The sequence below is a fragment of the Channa argus genome, chromosome 2 (assembly GCF_033026475.1).
Source record: "Channa argus isolate prfri chromosome 2, Channa argus male v1.0, whole genome shotgun sequence".
Lineage (NCBI taxonomy): Eukaryota > Metazoa > Chordata > Actinopteri > Anabantiformes > Channidae > Channa > Channa argus.
Genome location: NC_090198.1, coordinates 3,739,954 through 3,760,129, shown reverse-complemented (window position 1 = coordinate 3,760,129; position 20,176 = coordinate 3,739,954). Strand labels below are relative to the sequence as shown.

Here is a 20,176-nt window from a genome sequence, read left to right as displayed (position 1 = left end):
GAATTCAGTAAGCTACATTAAATGTATTGAAAACAGGCATAAATAATTAAAGATTTGTCACTTACCAAAGTTTTGCTGCAAATTCCCAACATTGCGCTTTCAGAGAACCTCCTGCAGACTTTGAATGGGTGTTTGGAAACAAAACATATTATATATGAGAGGACTCGAAGACCACTCCTCTCAGACTATCAAAGAGCAAATATGTTTTTCTGCACTGCCTTTCTTGTATTGTTTGTCCAGCCAACCGTTTCTCTACTCTCTCCTCATCCAAACAACCAAATGCAAAACCAACAAACCCATCAGCCTGTGCAGAGCATTTGGAATAAATGTAAACGTGTTCACAGAATTCAACTCTTATTTTAGCACCAATTCACAACAAAGCCATCTCAAGGCACTTTGTTTGGTCCTTTGTAGTGTTACTTACTTACTGTAGCTAATGTTTTAAGAACCACCAAAAGGAGGACGATTAATTATTGAAATTGTTCACCGATAGTCATCATTAATAAATGGTCTGCACTTATATAGTGCAGACCATTTATTGCTGTTGTCACAGGATATTTTCATGAAATTCAGTTTGTTCAACATTTATAAAGAGAAGGAAATTGCTAAAAAAAAATAATCAAAATAAAAAGGCAAATATTTTTATTAATGGTTATTATTGTTGTTTTATTAATGTTTTTCAGGTTTTAAGACCAATATGACACTTTTCACTGTCAAATTGTTGGTTTTTGAAAACAGGTTTTTTCTTTCAAAATGACAAAACTCATGGCCCCCACCCGGCTCCATAGGTGTGATGCTACCCAGCAGGTTGCGGTACCTAATGCACCCCAGTAGAGGTCGAGCTCGAGCTAGATCATCGCTTTTAGCACCAAGTGGTGCGGAGTTATTGCACTAAATTGATACCTGTTATCAATCCCTGGGCAGCAGGTTGGTCCTAGTGAGATCGAATCTATTAAACCTACTGCTTGTTATTGCCCATGTTGTCATGCTGACAAGATTTTGTTAACTTTGTGAAAAACGCTGCATTTCTTGAGCACATGGTCTTCCTGTCGTCTTTTTACTTACTGTGAACCATTAGTTGGCTTTGGACCTGTCTGTCTCTCCTGTCTGTGGGTATTTTGATCTGGACCTTTGTCCACCTGCATCTTTATCTCCCCTGTGTTTATGTTGCCCCTCTCTCTCTCCTAAATGTGCAAATACTTGGGTTTTATATCCTGTGAATTTGTGTAGTCTGTCCCCTTTATACCACATACCCCAGTTAACCTGCTTCCTGGAACAACAACAACTATTCATTATTCACAGACGCATTATTTCATTTAACATAATGAAATGACAAAAAATATTTTTAAAATTTTAATACAAAAATTGGTAGTGTGTTGCATGTAGTAAGGTTGTCTTGTGTTGACATGTAAACAGGAGGAAATTACAAAACCAAAAGTCTAGATTCATAGTTTCATAGAAAATATAAATGACAAAAATAAGAATCCATTTTCCTGGGTCACACAGAGGGAGAAGATAGGAGGTCACGTATGAGAGGTCAAACGTCTGTTGATCTGCTGCGCTTTCTTTCTCTGAAATAACAGGTACAAAGAAACATACAATATATATTATGGTCCCACTCTGGTAAGATTTTGTAAAAAGGTCCAACTAAATGCACTGACTGAAAAATGTCCCTATGTTTCAGCTGACTTACTGGTACTCCTGTTGCAGACGCTCCAGTTTGTCATGCAGATTATCATTCTTGACCTTGGTGGGATTGTCAGGAACGAACCACGCAACTATAAACTTACACACCACCACAACATGCTGTGGAGACACACACACACAACACAGCTATTTAACTGAGCTCATCACTTTCACCGAACAACACTTTTTCACTTGGATTCCCCTCCATAAGTATTCTAACAGTGAGGCCAATTCTTTATTTTTGCTGTAGACTGAAAACATTTGGGTTTGACATCATTTGGGTCTTTACAACAACTTAGCAGCGAGCACCATTTGTTTGAACCCACTCATTATTCTTGTGAGCAAAATTATTGGAACAGAATGTTTCTGTAGACTTATGGGTTTATTTTGCTGCTCCCATCATGTGTTACATCATCGATGAAGATTAATCCGCCTGTCCAAGCCCAAGCCATCACATTACCTCCACTGTGTTTCACAGATGTACTTTTTTTCATTAAGTCTTCTGCTAATAGTAGATTACGATACCTTCACTCCTGCCCTGGTTGCAAGTGGTTGCTGGTGTCACAAATACTTGTTTTAGGGTCTTTCTTTCTATCTCGTACAATGTTTCTGACTTCTTCTCACCATGTCTAACTGAGTGTAGACATTCAGTGCTATTTATTATATGAATAATCAATGCCATAGGACACACCTGCGCAACAAAACACACCTGTCGGGCAATTTTTGATGTCAAACCCAAATGTTTTCAGTCTATGGAAATGATAAAGGAATTAGCTTCACAGTTTCAATACTTTTGGATAGATATGTACATACATACAGGGTACAAACCTCAAACAGGATTATGAAGGCAAATCGCACAGCAAGGACCAACCAGAACTGAGATGTCAGACTGTAGTCTTCAGGATTCCTGTAGTCTCTGTATCTGCACATATGACAAACATTTTTTTTGTTTTAACACATGAGAAACAACTCTATCTGACTGTATGTGAAGTCAGCAGAACAGGTGAAAGAGGGAAGTAGGTCCCATAGCCGCCTTCTGTTTATGTGGTTATGTTGCTGCAGCCTACCTGCTCACAGTACCTACCTACTGTAGCTCAGTTAACAAGACTAATATCGCATTAGGTACAAACTTGCATATTTCTTGTTATAATATTGAAATTAGGTTTATGAACAAAGCACACAGTTCAAAAAAATTAAGTAAACCTTTTAGAATGACCTGGCTTTCTACATAAAATATCAATCACTAGAAAAATGAAATCTGCTTAAGGTTTTCTTGTCTTTATTAAGGACGCCCTCTAGGTTAACTTATTTTTTTCAAAGGACATTGGATGTTTCATGTCTGGACTTTTTCGTGAACAATTAAGGCAGGAATCCAGGTCATGTCACCCAGTTTAGCAGTGTGTCTGCCTAATGTGTTTTTTATTATTTTTGGACAACAATGGAGGTCTGTGGCACAAAGAGACAAGCATTACAGGTTGCAGACTGACAAGCGACCAAATGTGAGTAAAATAGATTCAATGCTGGCTTTGTGGACAGTAAATTTTGAAAAATTACCAAAGTTACTCTTTAACTGCTGGTGAGTATGGTTTTGTAGCACTTTTATAACATGCTGACATCTTTACAAACCATTCAGTCGGAAGATACTGCTAGAAAGTACTGACATCTCCAAACTGCAAATTCTAAGTTGAAGTTTGCTTTAAATGTCTTTCTTTTTGACTCAGCTGCATGAAATAATGTTTTTAACTGACATGATGTCAATTCAGCACTGGAGCAAGCAGAGCAGGACTAGGACTGACTCATATGAAGACGGAACAGCACTTTTATTGTCTGGCATTGGAAACAAAGCTACTGAAAAAGGTGAACATAAAAGTAAAACACTGGGATTAAAAGCATTCAAGCTTTGAATAAATAAACAACTACACACACAAGCACGCGCGTTCATGCACACATCATGCACTTGCAGTCTATTTCTTTCATATATTCTTTTCTATTTGAATTTCAAGCTTTTCAATGAGGATTTTTCAGTAAGGTTTTTAGCTACAGGTTTCTGTAACATTTTTTGTGTGAAGGGTACGGCTTTTAGGGGAGGGGCTGAAGGTGATTTGCATACTAAGAATAGAGAATATCCCACTTCCTGAGTCACTGTCTGCTGAGAGGTTCTGGCATCTGGGGTACAGTGGTGGTTTACTGCATTAAATCTGGAACTCTCTGTGTTTTTAGTCAAAAAAATATGCTGGAATAGTGGCTTCAGTACAGTTGTTTCCATGCCAAAGTTTTCTTTTTAAGTTAAGGCTTTATTTTCATTGGTAAACATGGCTCTGTAGAGTTACCTGCATGATGTGAATTTTGGCCCATTTTGCAACATCATCTGATTTTCAGTAAAGCCCACTTTAACTGCTGGGTCACTCAGAAAGGCCATGGACAGAGTATCATTAATGTAGCCCTTCATGCAGCTGTAACAGGAACAAAAGAATGGTGAGACACAGGACAGGAACATCTCCGCTGATGTGTTATTAGGTGTTTGTACTGGTTGAAACATGACTGACTGTGTGTCGGTGATTCCTTTAGCACATGGGCCATAACGATAACGATAGACGAGACGTGGAACAAAGTCTGATGTGATTCCAATGACCAATCCATTAGCAATCACTGCCAACACACCGACTGCTTCTAAAACCTTCGTCCACACACCTGTAGAGAGAAAATGCTTCTGTTAGACAAAGAAGAGAGTATGTAGGTTATATTATAGTTATAAACATACTGTGACTTTGATTCTTGAATATAGGGCCTAAAATGAAGCAGCGCAAAGAAACAATCAATGACCAATGTGTATGTGACAAACTAGATACTTCTCTTTAAGTTCCAACTCTTTTTAACGGAGGTGGCTGGACCAGCAGAAATAACATTCATATTATAAAGTTGTGGTTTGAATGGTTTGAGATTTGTTTTTACTGTTGGCTTTGACTCTTGACAGTTGACATTCTCATGTATTACTGAAACAATTAGTGAAGTGAAATTAATCACAAGTAAGTTTTCTGCACAGAAGCAACTTTGACAAATACAGAAACAAACACAGCACTTGCCGATATCGTTGGTCTTCCTGGGAACCAGGCGGCGTTCAAGGCGAACCATCTTAATTGCGTCTAAACGGATTTCAAAGACGTTGTTGAGTAATGCCAGGAGGGGTGCGAGGGGGAACGCTGCCACAAATATGGTAGTAAAACTGAACTGGATCACTAGAAAGCACAGAAAGTAAGTCAGTGTTAAAAGGAAAGAACATTCTCAAGTGCTTGACTTTTTTAGATACTTCTTTGTCACAAATTTTGAAAACCATTCATCATTTTCCTTTCACTACACAATTATGTGACACTTCGTCTATCACATAAAATCCGACTAACATTTACATTTGTGGTTGTAATGTGACAAAATGTGGAAAATGTCAAGGTGTATGATTAGGTCCAAGGCATTTATATAGATATACACTATGTAATAGTAGTCTAGACCTATATCAGTGTATTTTAACACATTCAGTTTGCAGTTCATTATGTGAATCACCTCATTCATTTTAAATTAGATGGCCAAAAAATTAAAACCCCCTCTTCTTATAATGCACTTCATTCAACCCACTTTGATCTCAATAATAAAATAGAGAGTAGAATTAACACTTTTCTGGTAAACTTAAGAAAAGTGAGAGTACAACCTTGCAAATGTAGAATTCATGGCAGAACCACTGTACTGGAAGTGAATTAAATTGCACAGGTGGCCATAATGTTATGTCTGATTTGTGTACAACAGCCCGGCAATAAATTCTCCTTAATTAAAGTGATATATTTTTGTTCCAACTGTTGTATAGAGCTGTTTGTTATTACCTATGCTAATTTTGCAAGATGCAGTCTGTGGTGCTAATGAAATAATTGTGTTAACTGACTGTTGTTCTACTATGTTCTCCACCAGACTAAACACCAGTACAAAAGCAGTAAATATTAAAGTTTTATTGTTTGGTGCTACATGGGTTGGAATGCTTCTGCATGCAGAATTAGATAAGATTGTTTGACCATTGTACAACCACTGAGCCGAAGAGCTTTGCTTGGGACCTTTTGCTGTGTACTGTAGGGACCACCAGATGCTGTTCATTGGCAGAGTGCAGTAAGCAGGAGGGATTGCAGATATGGATGAGGGTGTTCAGGTAGGAAGGTGCTTTTCAGCTGCTGCGAGTTGCAAATGTCAAATCTTTAAAAAATCGCAAGGGCAGCTACTTCAAACCGATGCAGACATTTGAACAGCCATGTGATGTGCTGCTACATTTTGGATCATGAGGAAAGGTTTGATTGTGCAAGCCTACACTGTTTGATATTAAAGTTGTCATGGAGAAATAGGACTAGTGCATGGATGAAGTGGCGGGTGGCATATTCAGAAAGGTGGGTTATAGTCAATAAAGCTTAGTTGGTCATCAATAATGACACCCAGATTTCTGTGGACAGTGGAAGGTTTGGCTTGAAAGACCAGTACTTAGACAGATTTTGTTTAATATGCCTTTCTCTCATGCAAGCAGAGTTATCAGAGATACAAACAGAGATGTGAGGTGAGACACCAGAGTCCTCTAGTGGAAAGGATAGAAACAGCTAGAACCCAGGGAAGAGGTATGGAGATAGAAGACTTTGAACTTTGACTTTGACTTTCCTACCTAGTGTCCTGACCTCAACCTTGCGGAATACTTATGAATTCATGTACATCTTTCAGAGATTCAAATGTTCAGCTACTATTGTGTGTAATTCAAAACAAATAAAAAAAAGAAATGTATTACTAATGGTCTCAGGCTTTTCAACCCCAGTGTATATAACGCAACTGGTGTGATGGTCAAGGGGTTGTCCGTGGACCTACCCATCTCTAGGAACTCGTTGAACAAGCTAAAACTATCAGTGCTGGCCAGATGGTAGTTACGCAGCCAGTCTCGAAGTTTGCAGATGTCACACGGTTCAACACAGCCCCGTTCGTCTTTGCAGGCTTTTCTGTAACAGTGACCACACTTCCTTTCCAGCTTCTTTGCTGCTTTCTTGCCCAGAATGCTCTTTAACCAGCTGGAAGACATATTTACAGTGTGAGATAGACATTGGTCATAAGGTCAAGATTTACCCTACTGCCTGCTGCCTTACACAAAGATGTTCAATAAAAACACAACACACTCACGGGCCACTGAACTCAAAGATGTTGTTGAGAGTCTGTTTAAGCATCATGATCACAGCCATCTGGATGAATAGGTCTGTCAAACAACCACTTGGGTGACACTACAAGACATTCAGAACACATCTGAAAGTTGGTACAGTACCACACTGCAGAAAGGCTAATTGAACATTTTAAAACTAGGTAAGTGAACCTTACCTCCTCCAATCTCCACCGATAAATGCGAGAATAGTTTCCTGGATGGCCATTTATCCTGTGAAAAAAAGAACAACATTACATCAACAATCTGCATTTTAGCCCTCTGAACTGAAATGTGGATACTAGTGTTATGTCCTTAATGGTTTTACATGTGAACACAGAATATTACTGTATTTCAGAGTTGGCAAGCGTAGAAATAAATATCTGTGTGTTCTTAAGTAGTGTATTGACAGGAATTCACTCCTTCTGTTCATTTTTTTGGACTGAAGTGGAAACAGCATTAGAGATTGTATTGCTGCAATTATAAACAACCTCATCTGTAAAAAAAGCCAGTAGGGTGTGTAAAATGTAAATCAAAACAGAATTTACAAATTTGCAAATCATTTAATTTTGATTGTCATTAATAATTACTTGAAACTGCAAAAGTTTATTGGTTTTTGAAAAGTATTTGCTATTTGAATTTGATGCAAGCAACTCTGTTAGCTGTTTGAATGTCTCATATTCTACCTAAGATGTCTTTGTTCATTAGCTGTGATGGTACATTATCATCATCATTGTCGTCATCATTTCTAAACAGTCAGAAAGTCTGTCCCGGTCATAGCTCACTCAAAAAAAATATCCAAATGCATCTCAGAGCACCTTTCCTGATTAGCTGCCTCATCCTGTCCAGCATTATGCAGCACACTATCTCCATCAGTCGTCTTGCTCCTGATGCAGCTAACTAAATCAGTGGCTGGACTAACTAAATGTGAGTTGACTTGCGGTGTCCTTAGCTGTTTTTGACTTTGAGGCAGCAATGAGGCAGCCCTATAATACATCAGACTTTATTGTGATGAGAAAATTTCAAAAGAACATGTTTGATGATTTAATGTGGTTACTATTCTAAAAAAAAAAAGGAATATATTTTTAACACAGACACACATACGCAGAGTACCTGCCCAGGAAGAAGGCCACATAGAAGAGGGACGAGAAGAGAGTGAAGAACTGGAAGGTGAACATCTTCACTGTGAAACTCCTCTCTGTGGCAGCAAATGTGTTTGTCTCCTCTAAATACGCAGACACCACACCAAAACAAAAGAGAAAAAAAAATAAAAGATCAGAATTGCATTTATATATTAACTAAAATTAGGTTTTGATCTGTATGCTGAATTAAGCATATTGAATAAAGCACACATCCTGATACTCACCTAGTTCACATAGCTTGAGGGAAACCCATCTGTTTACCTACAGGTGGTGTTGAAGGGATGAGAAAGAGATTTGATACATATTATATCACTGGCATGTAGACTTTTAGAGAAGCATAAATCTGTTAATATACAGTTTCCTCCAAAAGTATTGGAAGAGCAAGGTTAATTCAGCATTTTTTTCTGTAACTTGAAAGACATTTTTGTTAGGGATCAAAATACAGATTTGAGACCAAAGTTCAAAATTTCAGCTTTTACTCCATGGTATTTACACCTTACATACAATAAAAGGTTTCGTATCAGCTTTTAAGTAAGTAAAAAGATTATAATGTCTTCGATGTACAGCAGAAACAAATAAACAGAAACTTGCAAATCCAGTGCTTTTGGAGGGAACCATGTTATTTGTCCTGTTTCCCTCTTCCTACAGTATTTTATGTCACTTTTTGTAAAGAAAGTGAGGACTAGAGCAATTTAGTTTCTTCACTGCTGAGTGTTGTGTGGTAAAGAAAAATAAAAAATCATACAGAACATGCAGAATGTGGTTTGGCATTGTGTGCTGAATAAGGTATTTTCCAGAAAAGAAGTTGTTTGGATGGCCGCATTGTTGCACCCAAGCCTGTATGTTGTTTCATTGCTGCAAGCTACAGTGTAAAATTTTAACTAGCCCTAAAATCAGACTCCACATCAATCCTCTACATACTGTAGCTGTAATGCTGACTTTTGAAGTGATATCACCCCCCCTTACTTTTAGCATCCATCATTTTCGAAAAGAATTTCAAATTTTGACTTAGACAACAGTCCATCTTACAGAGGATTAAGCTCAGAGAAGGCAGCAGCATTTCTAAATGGTAAATAAATATTTGTTTTAACTTGTATTTGTTGATGCAGAGACAAACTGCTTACAGACAATGGTTTTCACAGGTGTTACTGAGCAGAAATGTTCTTTTTGGAGAGCAGTGACTCTCTATAGGTCGACTATTCCTGGACAGGTTAACAGTGGTGAGAGAAATCTGTTTAGTTTGAGTCGGGAAATCGTTCTACAAACCTATGTTGTCAAGATCTGACTTTGCTAGAGAAGTCCTTTGACTCATAACTTCAATAGATGCCATCCACAGAATCTGTATACTCAATACCACTCTGCATACTCTCAGCATAGCTCTGGGCAGCAGCCAGACAGTTGAGTGTGATGTACAATATTTCTACAAAGCTGGTTTTCAATGTGTATGATTCAGATTTTAAATGACACCATGCAGACACAATCATTTGTTGCCCCAGTATCATCTTCATCTAACCCCAAAGCTCTTTTGTTTTTTGTTTTTAGTATTTAATTGGGCTCCCTTTGAGGGCCTGATGCTGTTTTAAGTCATATTCATGCAGAAATAGAGAAATTTATAAACAATTCACAAACTTTTAAGAGCTACTGTATTCATGTATTTACATGTTAACGATCGCATGTTATATCTAAATATCTAAAATAACATCAGGACATAACCAGCACTCTGTAAAAAAATGGTACAATGTCTGCTATTAATGTTCACAAGCTAGAATATGGGTAGAGAAAATGTACCCGTGTCATGATTTGGATGGTGATGTAGTGCAGCACAGCTCCAATCAGCACAGCCACAGGGTTGGCATAGTTTCTGATAAACTCCCAACTGCCCGTAGACAAAAGAGGGGTGGCAATGACACGGAACACCACCAGAGCTTGAGCGATTCCGATGATCAGCATCAGCTGGAACAAAAGGACACACAGACATGTTACTGCTCCTTACTGCTTATACTGCTGCTGTCCATCCACATGCTTTATTTCATCTTCTTTTGCTAGATTCTTCCTTTATGTTGATTTCTGTTTTTTTTAATTGCACTAAGTTCCCAAATAAGGAGTTTGAAGTCATCTTTTGACTTTGTTTCAGTTTAGCCATACACACGTTGTTGAACATTCCTGTGACGATCACTTTAAATCTCTTCTCAGATATTTCCTGAGAAACATTTTTACCAGGTAGTGCTTATAGTCCTGTTGCATACCACACCCACTAAACTCCATAAACAACACACTTACAGAAATCACTCTACAGTGTACAGTGTTCGGTCTGTGTGTCTTACCATGAGCGTTACCAGAATGAGGACCAGAGCGCTTCGCAGATAGGAATGCCTGAATTGTTTTGGTCTACAGTTTGGATCGTTGACTATGTTCATAATCAGCTCCTCCTGTCAACGCGCGCACACACAAACACAGACAGACAGAAACTGAACTTGCACATTAAGGCTACGTTACACACAAAGAGTCAAGTGCTTTAATAATAGCTGTAACAAGTACTGAGTTGTTACTCCATGTAACAACTTTGAGTTTAACTGCAAAGTAATTTAAGTAATAGTAACGCAACGGCAAAATAAGTGGTTACAGGTGATGGATGTATGGTATTTACATCCAGTTATATTAAACAACATAGAACATAGCGCCTTTTCTACCAGTTCACCGAAATTTAAATTGAGAAAAAGTATCAGAACAAGTAGGTAAGTGCTGTGATGTTCCAAAACATTTGGAGGTGAATAATTAGGCACAGCTGATCTAAGCAAAACCTGGAAATGAAAACTTGCTTATATTAGTCAGTTAATTTGATCTGAGATAAGCTGGTTGCATAAATATAACATATCTGACACAGGCTTAGATTAGTCAGAGCATCCAAAATTGAGTAGAAAAGATTCTTTTTTTGTATTTAGCATCAACATTACAAATGTATTATCCACAATCATAATATTAACAGAGACATGGAAACGTTGGGCAGCATGCCGTCAGCATTACCTCTAGTTCAGACCAGCTATAGACCTTCCACTTAGATACATATGTGGCTCTGTGTCTCTTCCACAGCTCCAGGAACACAGTGGCTGAAAACACACACAGACAACCAGCTAAAGAGGAACTCACAATGGATCAGATTAGATGGGTCAGATGAATGACTCACCCCAGATTGCCATGAACATAGCAAAAGCCACAGTGCCCTCATTATCAAAAAGATGGCTGAGCTGTGTGAATAGAAACACATTATGAGGACATGAGGAGGGAAGATCAAAACTATTTTATCAAACAAACAATAAAAACTTCCAAAAGTATTGGAAAAGCCAAGCAATTTGATTTCACTGTACAATGAAGACATTTGGACTTAGGATCAAAAGATTGATGAGACCCAAGTATAGAAATTCAGCTTTTATTTGCCTAATCTAGATCCACTGAGCCACACACAACACAGCACCTTTTGTATCAGATCTGGAACTATTGTGGATCTATGACATCAGTGTTTCAGCTCATGACGTTTTATTCAAATGGATTGTGATTGTGATACCTTAACTCCTGCATTGTGGAGGTTGTTGGTATTGTCATCAGCTGTTGCTGTTTTTCTTGTCTGACCTGTAAATGTTGCTCTGTACATCGGTGGTTTCTTTCTATTTAAGGACATTCCGAATTCTTCAATTGGCTTGACTGACTTATCATGTTTTGATAACAAATACAGTCGCCACAGGTCAAACCCACATCTAAAACCAAAATTAGTCATTTAAAATTCTTATTGTTTAAAAAACAACAATAATAATAATAAGGACAGGGTAACAAGAACCACCTGCCAGTCTCTTCCAATACTTTTGCTGACTTAAAATTTAGGTGATCTGACACAAAAGATTCTATGTACTCTGTGGTTTAATCTTTCTAGAATTAAATACCAGGGTTTTCACCTCATTTTCACATTTGGATCTTAAACCCAAATGTTTTATTCTGACAGATGCAGCGCGGGCAAATAGCAGAGGTGATAGAAGTTTACCTTCGCATAGGCGCAGGTGTCTGACAGCCGCCACACTTGACACGAGTTATAATCACAGCGTGGACACATGATGATGCTGGAGTTACAAACCTCCTTACTGACGAAACATATACAGACAAATATTCAAGACTTAATGCAGATAAAAGGTCAGTCATGTTATGCAAATCACTCAGCCGATGCTTTTCTGCACAAACACGATTAACAGGTAAGGCTGGCTTCTCACTGCTCTCCTGAAATCGGATGTATGGAATTCTCCGCTTATCAATGAGGACAATATCTTGTTGTGATGCTACCATAGGCCTATATATTCATTCATTTTTACAGGGAAATTACATTTAATAGGACTTTTCTTATACAGTTATGTTAATGCAAAAGAGCAGTATAATAAAAAAGTATAATAAACTGTATCTATGTGTGACTCACATGAGAGTATTGGTGTTGAAAAAGGCAAGTCCATAAAGAAACACTACAACTCCTAGAATAGCAGCTGGAACCAGTAACTGTGTGTACCATCCAAGCCAAAGGTAGTAAAGAGCCACCTTCTCTCCGAAGTAGCACCTGCGAGGAGGAAACACATCAGCATCAGAGACCCTGAACTTTTTCATGACCTCTGAGTTGGCAGTTGCCTAAAAGTCTTTTGATCGGATGAGACAAAAACTTAACTGTGCTTGGTATAACCCTAAAAAGAAAAAAGGCCTCTCAGTAAAACTATCCTGAATAAATTACTAAATAAGACCAGTCGGGAACGGATCAATTCAATCCACTCTTACTCCTCTGATACACCGGTCACTGTCCTCAGAACCAGTTTTAACATCAGCGGCCGCTTACTCCATGTCTAGTTAGTATGTACCACAACTGTAGAGTCCTATGAAATGCAAAACTGCTCCAGAACTGTGCTGACAATGTGACTGTCCTCAACGGTCGAAACCACAGAAATGAGGCTCGCTTTTTTCTGTTACTTTTCATTTGAAAAAATGAGTGTGAGGCCACGGGTTTCAGTGAGAATCCACATTTCCACATTTCATAATATCTGAAATAGGAGAGGTTGTAAGAACAAGGCTCACCTCTAAAATCAGATTAGCTACAGTATAAAAACATTGGCCTTCAGGTGTGTGAGACATTATATATATCATCTAGTTCATTTTTATTTTGAAATTATAGTTTTACAAAGTGCAAACACACTGTGGGTAAGTGCACCCCCACCCCACCCAAACAGAAAGTACAGTGGGGCCATGGATTCACTGACTTGACATCGCTGAATGGTTGTTGTTTAAAGAGATGAGACCATTGAGCCCACTTCTCTTTCAGCTGTTTCTGCTTCTTTCTCTGAAAATAATTAAAACAACAAAATATATTCAAACATACAGACACCAGTTTATGATAAATCACAGAACCAGAACAACATTTACATTAAAACATCTGGGCTAAAATGCTTTTCACTGTGTCTAACTGTTGTCTGTGTTCAATTTCATGGCTTTTGCTGTAACAAAAAGAACGGTTAAACTGTTAAACTGGAATTAGAACCATCAATATTTGGACCAATCAGCTTTTTAAAAACAAAGAGTCTCAGACTTATCATGTTTCAGCTGTTACATTAATAACTTCAGAAATGCATTTATAAAAATAGTATAAAGAACTGGGTATGATATTGTGTCTATGTACTGCTTGTTAGCCAATAGAAAAACGTAAAGTTTAGTCATGTCATATTGTTGGGGAATGCAGATGCCATCTTATATACAATCATACTGATATCACTGAACAGCGATGTTAAAATAAGATAAAGCTGGTTAAATAGGAGAATAATATTTGGCGTTTGGAGATAATTTAAATAATGATAATTATTATGATAACAAAAAAAAAAAATTAAGCCAACCATTGAGCTGGATTTCCATCCTAACAGAGCTCTACACTCGTAAAAAGGTTAAAAATGACTGTACTACAGTATGAACACTACAACTAAAAATTAGTCAGGTGTCAGGATATTACGGCCATTGTATTTTTTGTTATGGTAGAAATGCTGTATGGTTTTATACTGTACCAATATTCAATTGTATGTGTGTTTGGTCTAAAAAATAGTTCATCACTTATCCCCAATAACTGTATTTTATCACCATGTCATTTGTTCTGCTGCTCTGTGTGGTCAGAAATGTACATACACTTATCGTTAATATAAGTGTGATGGTGAAATTTGGCCTTTGAAATAGTTCAGTTTTTTGCTATGACAGAATAATTGTAAACATACATATTTTCTGGATTACCTCAGAATTCTCCAGCATAACCTACAAGCTACTGTAACTGTACAGTATCAGCAGATAGTCACATTAAAGGACTCAGCAGTCATTCGAAGACTGACTCACCTCATGGAGGCAGAAGCCAGTTTCAAACACATTTTTCATCAACAGTTCATCCAGGTTTTCTGTCAGAAGAAAACATAACACGTGTACATGAAAGGCTGCTCTGTCGTATTACTAAAACTTTATTAAACTTCGCAAACTCACCTCCTGTGTTTAGGTACGTCTGATTAATGATGAAATGCATAATTCGGATTCTGCAGAAACAAACGCACAACATTTGTAACTAAGTAAAGTCAATCTGCAGGGTCAGACCGAGCAGAGTTATAAACTGTGACGTATGTTGTATCTTCAAATATAAAGTGCACTAGGCTTCTGTGGTGCGGAAGTACAGCTTTTACATCCAGGAACCCAACTTTATGTGTTACCTGGCAGCCTGGGCATTGGCTGCATTCTCTACTGCAGATGAATTACAGGAGTCAGAGACTTTGAGCAGATATTGGTAGTCTTCCAACATCTCATTTGGAGCACGCAAGCCGAAGAACACTTTGTTTTCATGGATAATCCTCTAACACACACACAAACACACACACACATACACATCGATACATAAACATATAGCAACACACAGGTCATCTTTGATTTTTACAGTCATTTACATTATCTGTTAGGTCAAAGTGTTTACAGACTCACTGTGACAGAGATGTTTTTCTTCTTGAGTTGCTCAATGAAGGCATTCCGTTTCTGAGCCTTTTGGTCTTTGTCACGGTCCGGACTGTGAGCCACCAGCACATATTCAAAGGTCCTCTGGGCAGGCTGAACACACAAAGTCCGAGTTAAAATGGACTCTAATCCTTAAAACACACAATAAACTTCAATCTCTTAAGTAAAAAAGCTGCATCAGACTTACTACTGCCCTGCTGTGACTTATACAACATCTCAACATCTCATACTGTTACACCTCACTACAAGTTAGACATCAATACATGACCTGCTTATTTAATAAATTAGCTCTGTTCTGTCCCAAGAAGCAGGTTCAGGTTCCACCTGTTCAGACTAATATATGTTGAGATGTTTTTCACTGCAGATGGAGATCAGCGGTACAGATTATTATCACTAGTGTTTCAAATTTTAAATCATGTTCTGTTTTCCAATGGCAGAACAATGAAGACACCTGACAGATTTAATAAAGGACAATGTTTAGGTGTTGGGAAATACTGAACTGTACATAGAGTCTTCAATTTCAATAAAACACATGCACTATGGAAATTAGTGTTTTATCTTAAAAAGAAGATAAAACTGCATTTGTATGTGTATCAGATATTTGACAGTCTCAACACAAAGTCAAAGAGGCCTTTCATATGAACTGACCTGCTTCCAGTCTGCACACACTTATCTTGGTAATGTATGAAAAGTTCACATGAAAGAAGTACAGAAAAGGTTAGTGGGTTCTTACTGTTACAGGAAGTAAAGGCTGAGTGCCATCCTTCTGCCTTTCCAACAGCTCAGTGTCTTCCTATAAAACACACATAAAGTTAATATTATAACAGTGTGGCTTGTAAGACAATCAGTCAAAACTACCAGTTACTTTCACTCCCGAGAGTGTGTGGGTTTTCTTTTGGGATACTGGTCGAATTCATTTATTGAGGTTAAACTGTCTTGAACAGTTTGTTCTAGACATCATCAGACAATTTTTTTTTTATTTTATGTAACCGCTATTCAATTCCATTGAAGTTAGCAACCTCTTTTTCAAAACAGGATGCCAGCATGGCAGCATGACAAGCCGGTTTTTGTATAGCTGCAGAAAGAGTAGTGAATTATAAATAAATATATACACATAAATAAAAACAATATAACACAGTATGTTGCTTGATTAATTTCCTGTGTCATTCAGACTTTATTACAAGTTTAAGACGATAGAATCCAACATGAAAACATGCAAAGAAAACAGGAAACGGAGAACAATGTTTAAATGGTAAACATAAATGATTCCTTCATAGTTTACTTTGTTACCACCATAACCACCTTATCCTCATTTGCATACAAGTTAACTCTCTTGCTGATAATGCTGCAGCCTCCCTGTATATGATACTGTTGCCCCTTTGAAAAAGAAGGCAGTGCATCAGAAGAGAAGACCTCTGTGGTATTCCAGCTGAAAGCAGGCATTACAAAAGCTGGAAAGGAAGCGGTGTTACACTAGTTTAGAAGAATCTCAATCAACCTGGATGTCAAATTACACATTTTAAAAAGCCCTCTGTAGTGCCAGAACTAATGTCTGTATGTAAGAGTATTCATAATTAATAAATAAAAATAAGATAAACCCCAGATTACTTTCAGCACTATACCCAGGTTGACTAAGAGCTATAGTTCTTTTGAGCCCAGGTTTCCCTAAACTCTAAGCTGCAAGCACTTCATGAGTTCCTTTACAAATAAAATTGTAACTGTCATGGATGCTCCCCACAACTGTCACAGATAGATCCTCTGGAGACATTGAACAGACCCCAAATCCCCTTACACTGCTTCTGCCCCATAGATCAAAGTGTCTCAAAGTGATGATGAAAATCAGGTTACTTCAAGACTGGAATATAGTAAACCTTGGATTCTGATAAAGCTTATAGTTAGAGCTATTCTGCCTATGCATTTATATGTCACCACTGTATGACCTTTCATTCTCCTGTAACTAAATGTAGGGGAGGCACCTGCGAGCAGCTTTCAGTACAGAGTTGCAGTCTCTCTAACATTCTGCAGCCTGCACGTCGAGACCTGCTCATCTCCTACTTGTCCTACAACCTGTTTACTCCCCTGACACTTTTTACACAGTAGATACTTTCTATTCCGGGATGGCAGTGAGATACACTGGATACACAATAGATACTGCAGCGAAACTTTATTATGGGTGTGTCCTTAATTGCTACTGGTGACAAACAGGTTGTGGTGCAGGAAGGCAGAGCGGTTGTCCACCAATCTCACAGTTGTTGGTTTAATCCCCAGCTCCTCCGGTCACATGTTAAAGTGTCCTTGAGTGGGACACTGAACTCGAATTATTTGCTCCCGGTGAGTGTTGGCCAGCTGCACAGCAGCTCCCCCATCGGTGTTTGAGTGTGTGTGTGATTGTGAGTGTGAATGGGTGAATAGGTAGAGAAGCGCTATACAAGTGCAGACCATTTACTGAGTCCACACCATAGAGAGCTGCAGTTACATGGGCAAAATGTCCTTAGTCAGATCAACTCAAATCATTCAGATTGGAGATTCTAACTTAACTGTTTAAATGGATGCTGATCTGAGCATTTACAAACCATCACCCTCTTAAAATAATGGCCTAAGTCATATTTTCAAGTTTAAACAAATTCCAGCAACAAAGAAATGACCATATCAAGTGGTAGCTACTTTTGGCTACTTTCCTGTTGATCAGATTAATAAAGAAATAAACCCCCCCCACTCATTTAGATTAAAAACTCATTCTGATCAGGGGAATCTGTTCCAATTAACAGAGATACATGTTGCATTTTAATCTGATTAGCAGTGGAATTTCTGGATCCATGTAAACACAGCTCTTATCACATTCAACTACAGTTCCTCTCTGTCCTCTGTTTAATTGGCCTACAGTTTCAGCTGCAGAACAGTCTATCATCTATTGAGTCTTTAATAACTGATACATTGCTTTTATGATAAATGCAGATTCAATCTTATATATGTATCGTAATAGTAAACTAAATATTTTGAGTGTTAGTGGGTAAAAAAAGATATGTGAACATTACACATTTAAGAATAATCTATTAATGAGTCTAATGAATGAATCTAATAATGAGTAGAATAATGGATAAAAAATCCATAATTATTTTGACTACATTCTTGACGAGCCATTTAACACCTCAGAAATGTCTGGCTGATATTTTGTTTTCCGAGACTTATGTGGGGAAGCTTTGCAACAAGAAAGCAAAAATAACTAAGTACTGCACTGGAAACATTATTTTTAATAAACAGTTATATGTAATCTATTACTTTTGACAACTAGTTGTATTACATATCTGTACATGTGCACAGTTCTTCCCCAGAATACAGCCATATTTGGCATCTATGAAATTTTGGAGGTAAAATCACATGTTCTAACCAGCGCAATAACAGGGCCTGAACTCAGAGTGTCCCCTGGTCGCCCAGAGATTTATACAACTAAAGTTAATTTTTAAGAACATGATTCTTAAAGAAATTTTTTTTTAGATTTTGTACAAATAAAGTCCAGTAAGAAGAAAATAAAATCTTTACCTCCCGGTCCTTGAAGAACATGTTGGAGGTTGTCCCAGATTTGACACGAAGTTCGATGAGAAGTCAACGCCACTTCCAACAACTGTGTCGGTTTCGTACAGGTTACAGCTCCATCACGTCCATCATCATTTCCATATAGCTGTATCAGTTACGACTCAAAAACAAACTCAACAAACAAACTCCAAAGTTTTATCTCATCAATGTTAACTCTGCTCGACTCCCCACTTCCGCATATTTACAGTCGAGCGCTGCACCGTTTGTATTCGCATGTACATGTGAAAAAAAAAGACGGCCCATTAACACCTTGAGCCGCTGACGTCACCATTCACCAAAACGGATGCGTTCATGTTCAGCGGGAAAGATGAGTCTAAACACTGGTGGAAAGTACATAGCTACAGTACAGTTTTGAACGTTTTGATGTACTTTACTTCATTTAACAATAATTAGCAGAAAAAAGTACCTTGATTTACATTTCAGAGGTATAGTACTTTTAATGCATAGCATTTATTTGATAACTATTTAAATAACGCAACAATCATAATAATCCAGTAGTAGAGATTAATATGAATTATTCATCATGAGGAGTACTTTTACTTGCGGTACTCCAGCAATTGTTTGAGCTAAAACATTTTTACTTAAGTAACGTTTTGAAAGCAGGACTTAAACGTTATATATTGTAATTTTAGGCTGTAGTATTGATAATTTTACATAAGTAAAAGTACTTATTCCACCTCTGTGTGCAAATACAAATAAAATCTGCAAATACTAAATCATGGTTTTAAAGTACATTAGCAGAAAACAAATATTTTCAGGTTAAGTAACAAAGCTAAATTTAGTAACCAATTGTAAACTGTAATACATTGAAGTTTCTAGATTTGTTTTTTTTTTAAACATCCAGAACATGGCCAGAAAAAAGTCATAAAAGTGAATGAAAACCCAGGCAGACATTTATCTGACAGCTGCAGTCACGTAACAGATTAAGATTGCATAAAAATAATTAGTTAAACTTGGTTGAAATTATTAATTGTCATACTTAAATAACAGCAATAAGAAAAGTCATCTCTACATAGTCACCTGTTAAATCAAAAGTAAAAAAATTTAAACAAATCCAATTCAATTTAATTCAACTTTATTTATATAGCGCTCATTCACAACAAAGTCATCTCAAGGCACTTTACAGAATAAAGTGAAGACCATAAACATGTGTAGAGAAAACCCAACAAGACTTAAAAGTAGAGAGGGTGTCTGCTTCCTGAATCTGAACTGGGAGCTGGTTCCTCAGGAGATGAGCTTGATAGCTAAAGGCTTCTACTTCTGCAAATTCTGGGAACCACAAGTAGGCCTGCATTCTAAGATCAAAGTGGTCTACTTGGATAATATGGAACTATGAGGTCTTTCATATACGATGGAGTACCATTCATAATTTTTATGTAATAATCAGGGTTTTAAATTCTATTCTAGATTTTATGGGAAGCCAATGGAGAGAAGCCAGTGAAGATGAAATATGATCTCTCTTACTAGTTCCAGTCAGCATTTTGGATTAATTTCAGGATTTTTAGGG

General features: G+C 37.5%; 1 protein-coding gene across 2 annotated transcripts; it reads right to left on the bottom strand.

Moving 5' to 3' along the window:
• Positions 1-1,340: 1,340 nt before the first annotated feature.
• LOC137110467 (anoctamin-9-like) lies at positions 1,341-18,899 on the bottom strand. 2 transcript variants are annotated; one of them, XM_067495009.1, is made up of 24 exons: positions 18,616-18,899; positions 15,809-15,868; positions 15,046-15,168; positions 14,781-14,920; positions 14,560-14,609; positions 14,419-14,477; positions 13,308-13,387; positions 12,485-12,619; positions 12,062-12,158; positions 11,213-11,273; positions 11,053-11,135; positions 10,353-10,457; positions 9,817-9,981; positions 8,253-8,289; positions 8,000-8,111; positions 7,066-7,120; positions 6,874-6,971; positions 6,568-6,764; positions 4,770-4,922; positions 4,233-4,377; positions 4,017-4,139; positions 2,515-2,608; positions 1,694-1,806; positions 1,341-1,571 (listed from the first exon to the last, which is right to left on the bottom strand). In XM_067495009.1, exons 1-24 carry the CDS (start codon positions 18,634-18,636, stop codon positions 1,538-1,540), a joined length of 2,340 nt encoding a protein of 779 aa, XP_067351110.1. In that variant the 5' UTR covers positions 18,637-18,899; the 3' UTR covers positions 1,341-1,537. The 2 variants fall into 2 exon arrangements, with proteins under 2 accessions (XP_067351110.1, XP_067351111.1); XM_067495010.1 differs by lacking the exons at positions 15,046-15,168; positions 15,809-15,868; positions 18,616-18,899 and having other exon boundaries at positions 14,769-14,885.
• Positions 18,900-20,176: the final 1,277 nt, after the last annotated feature.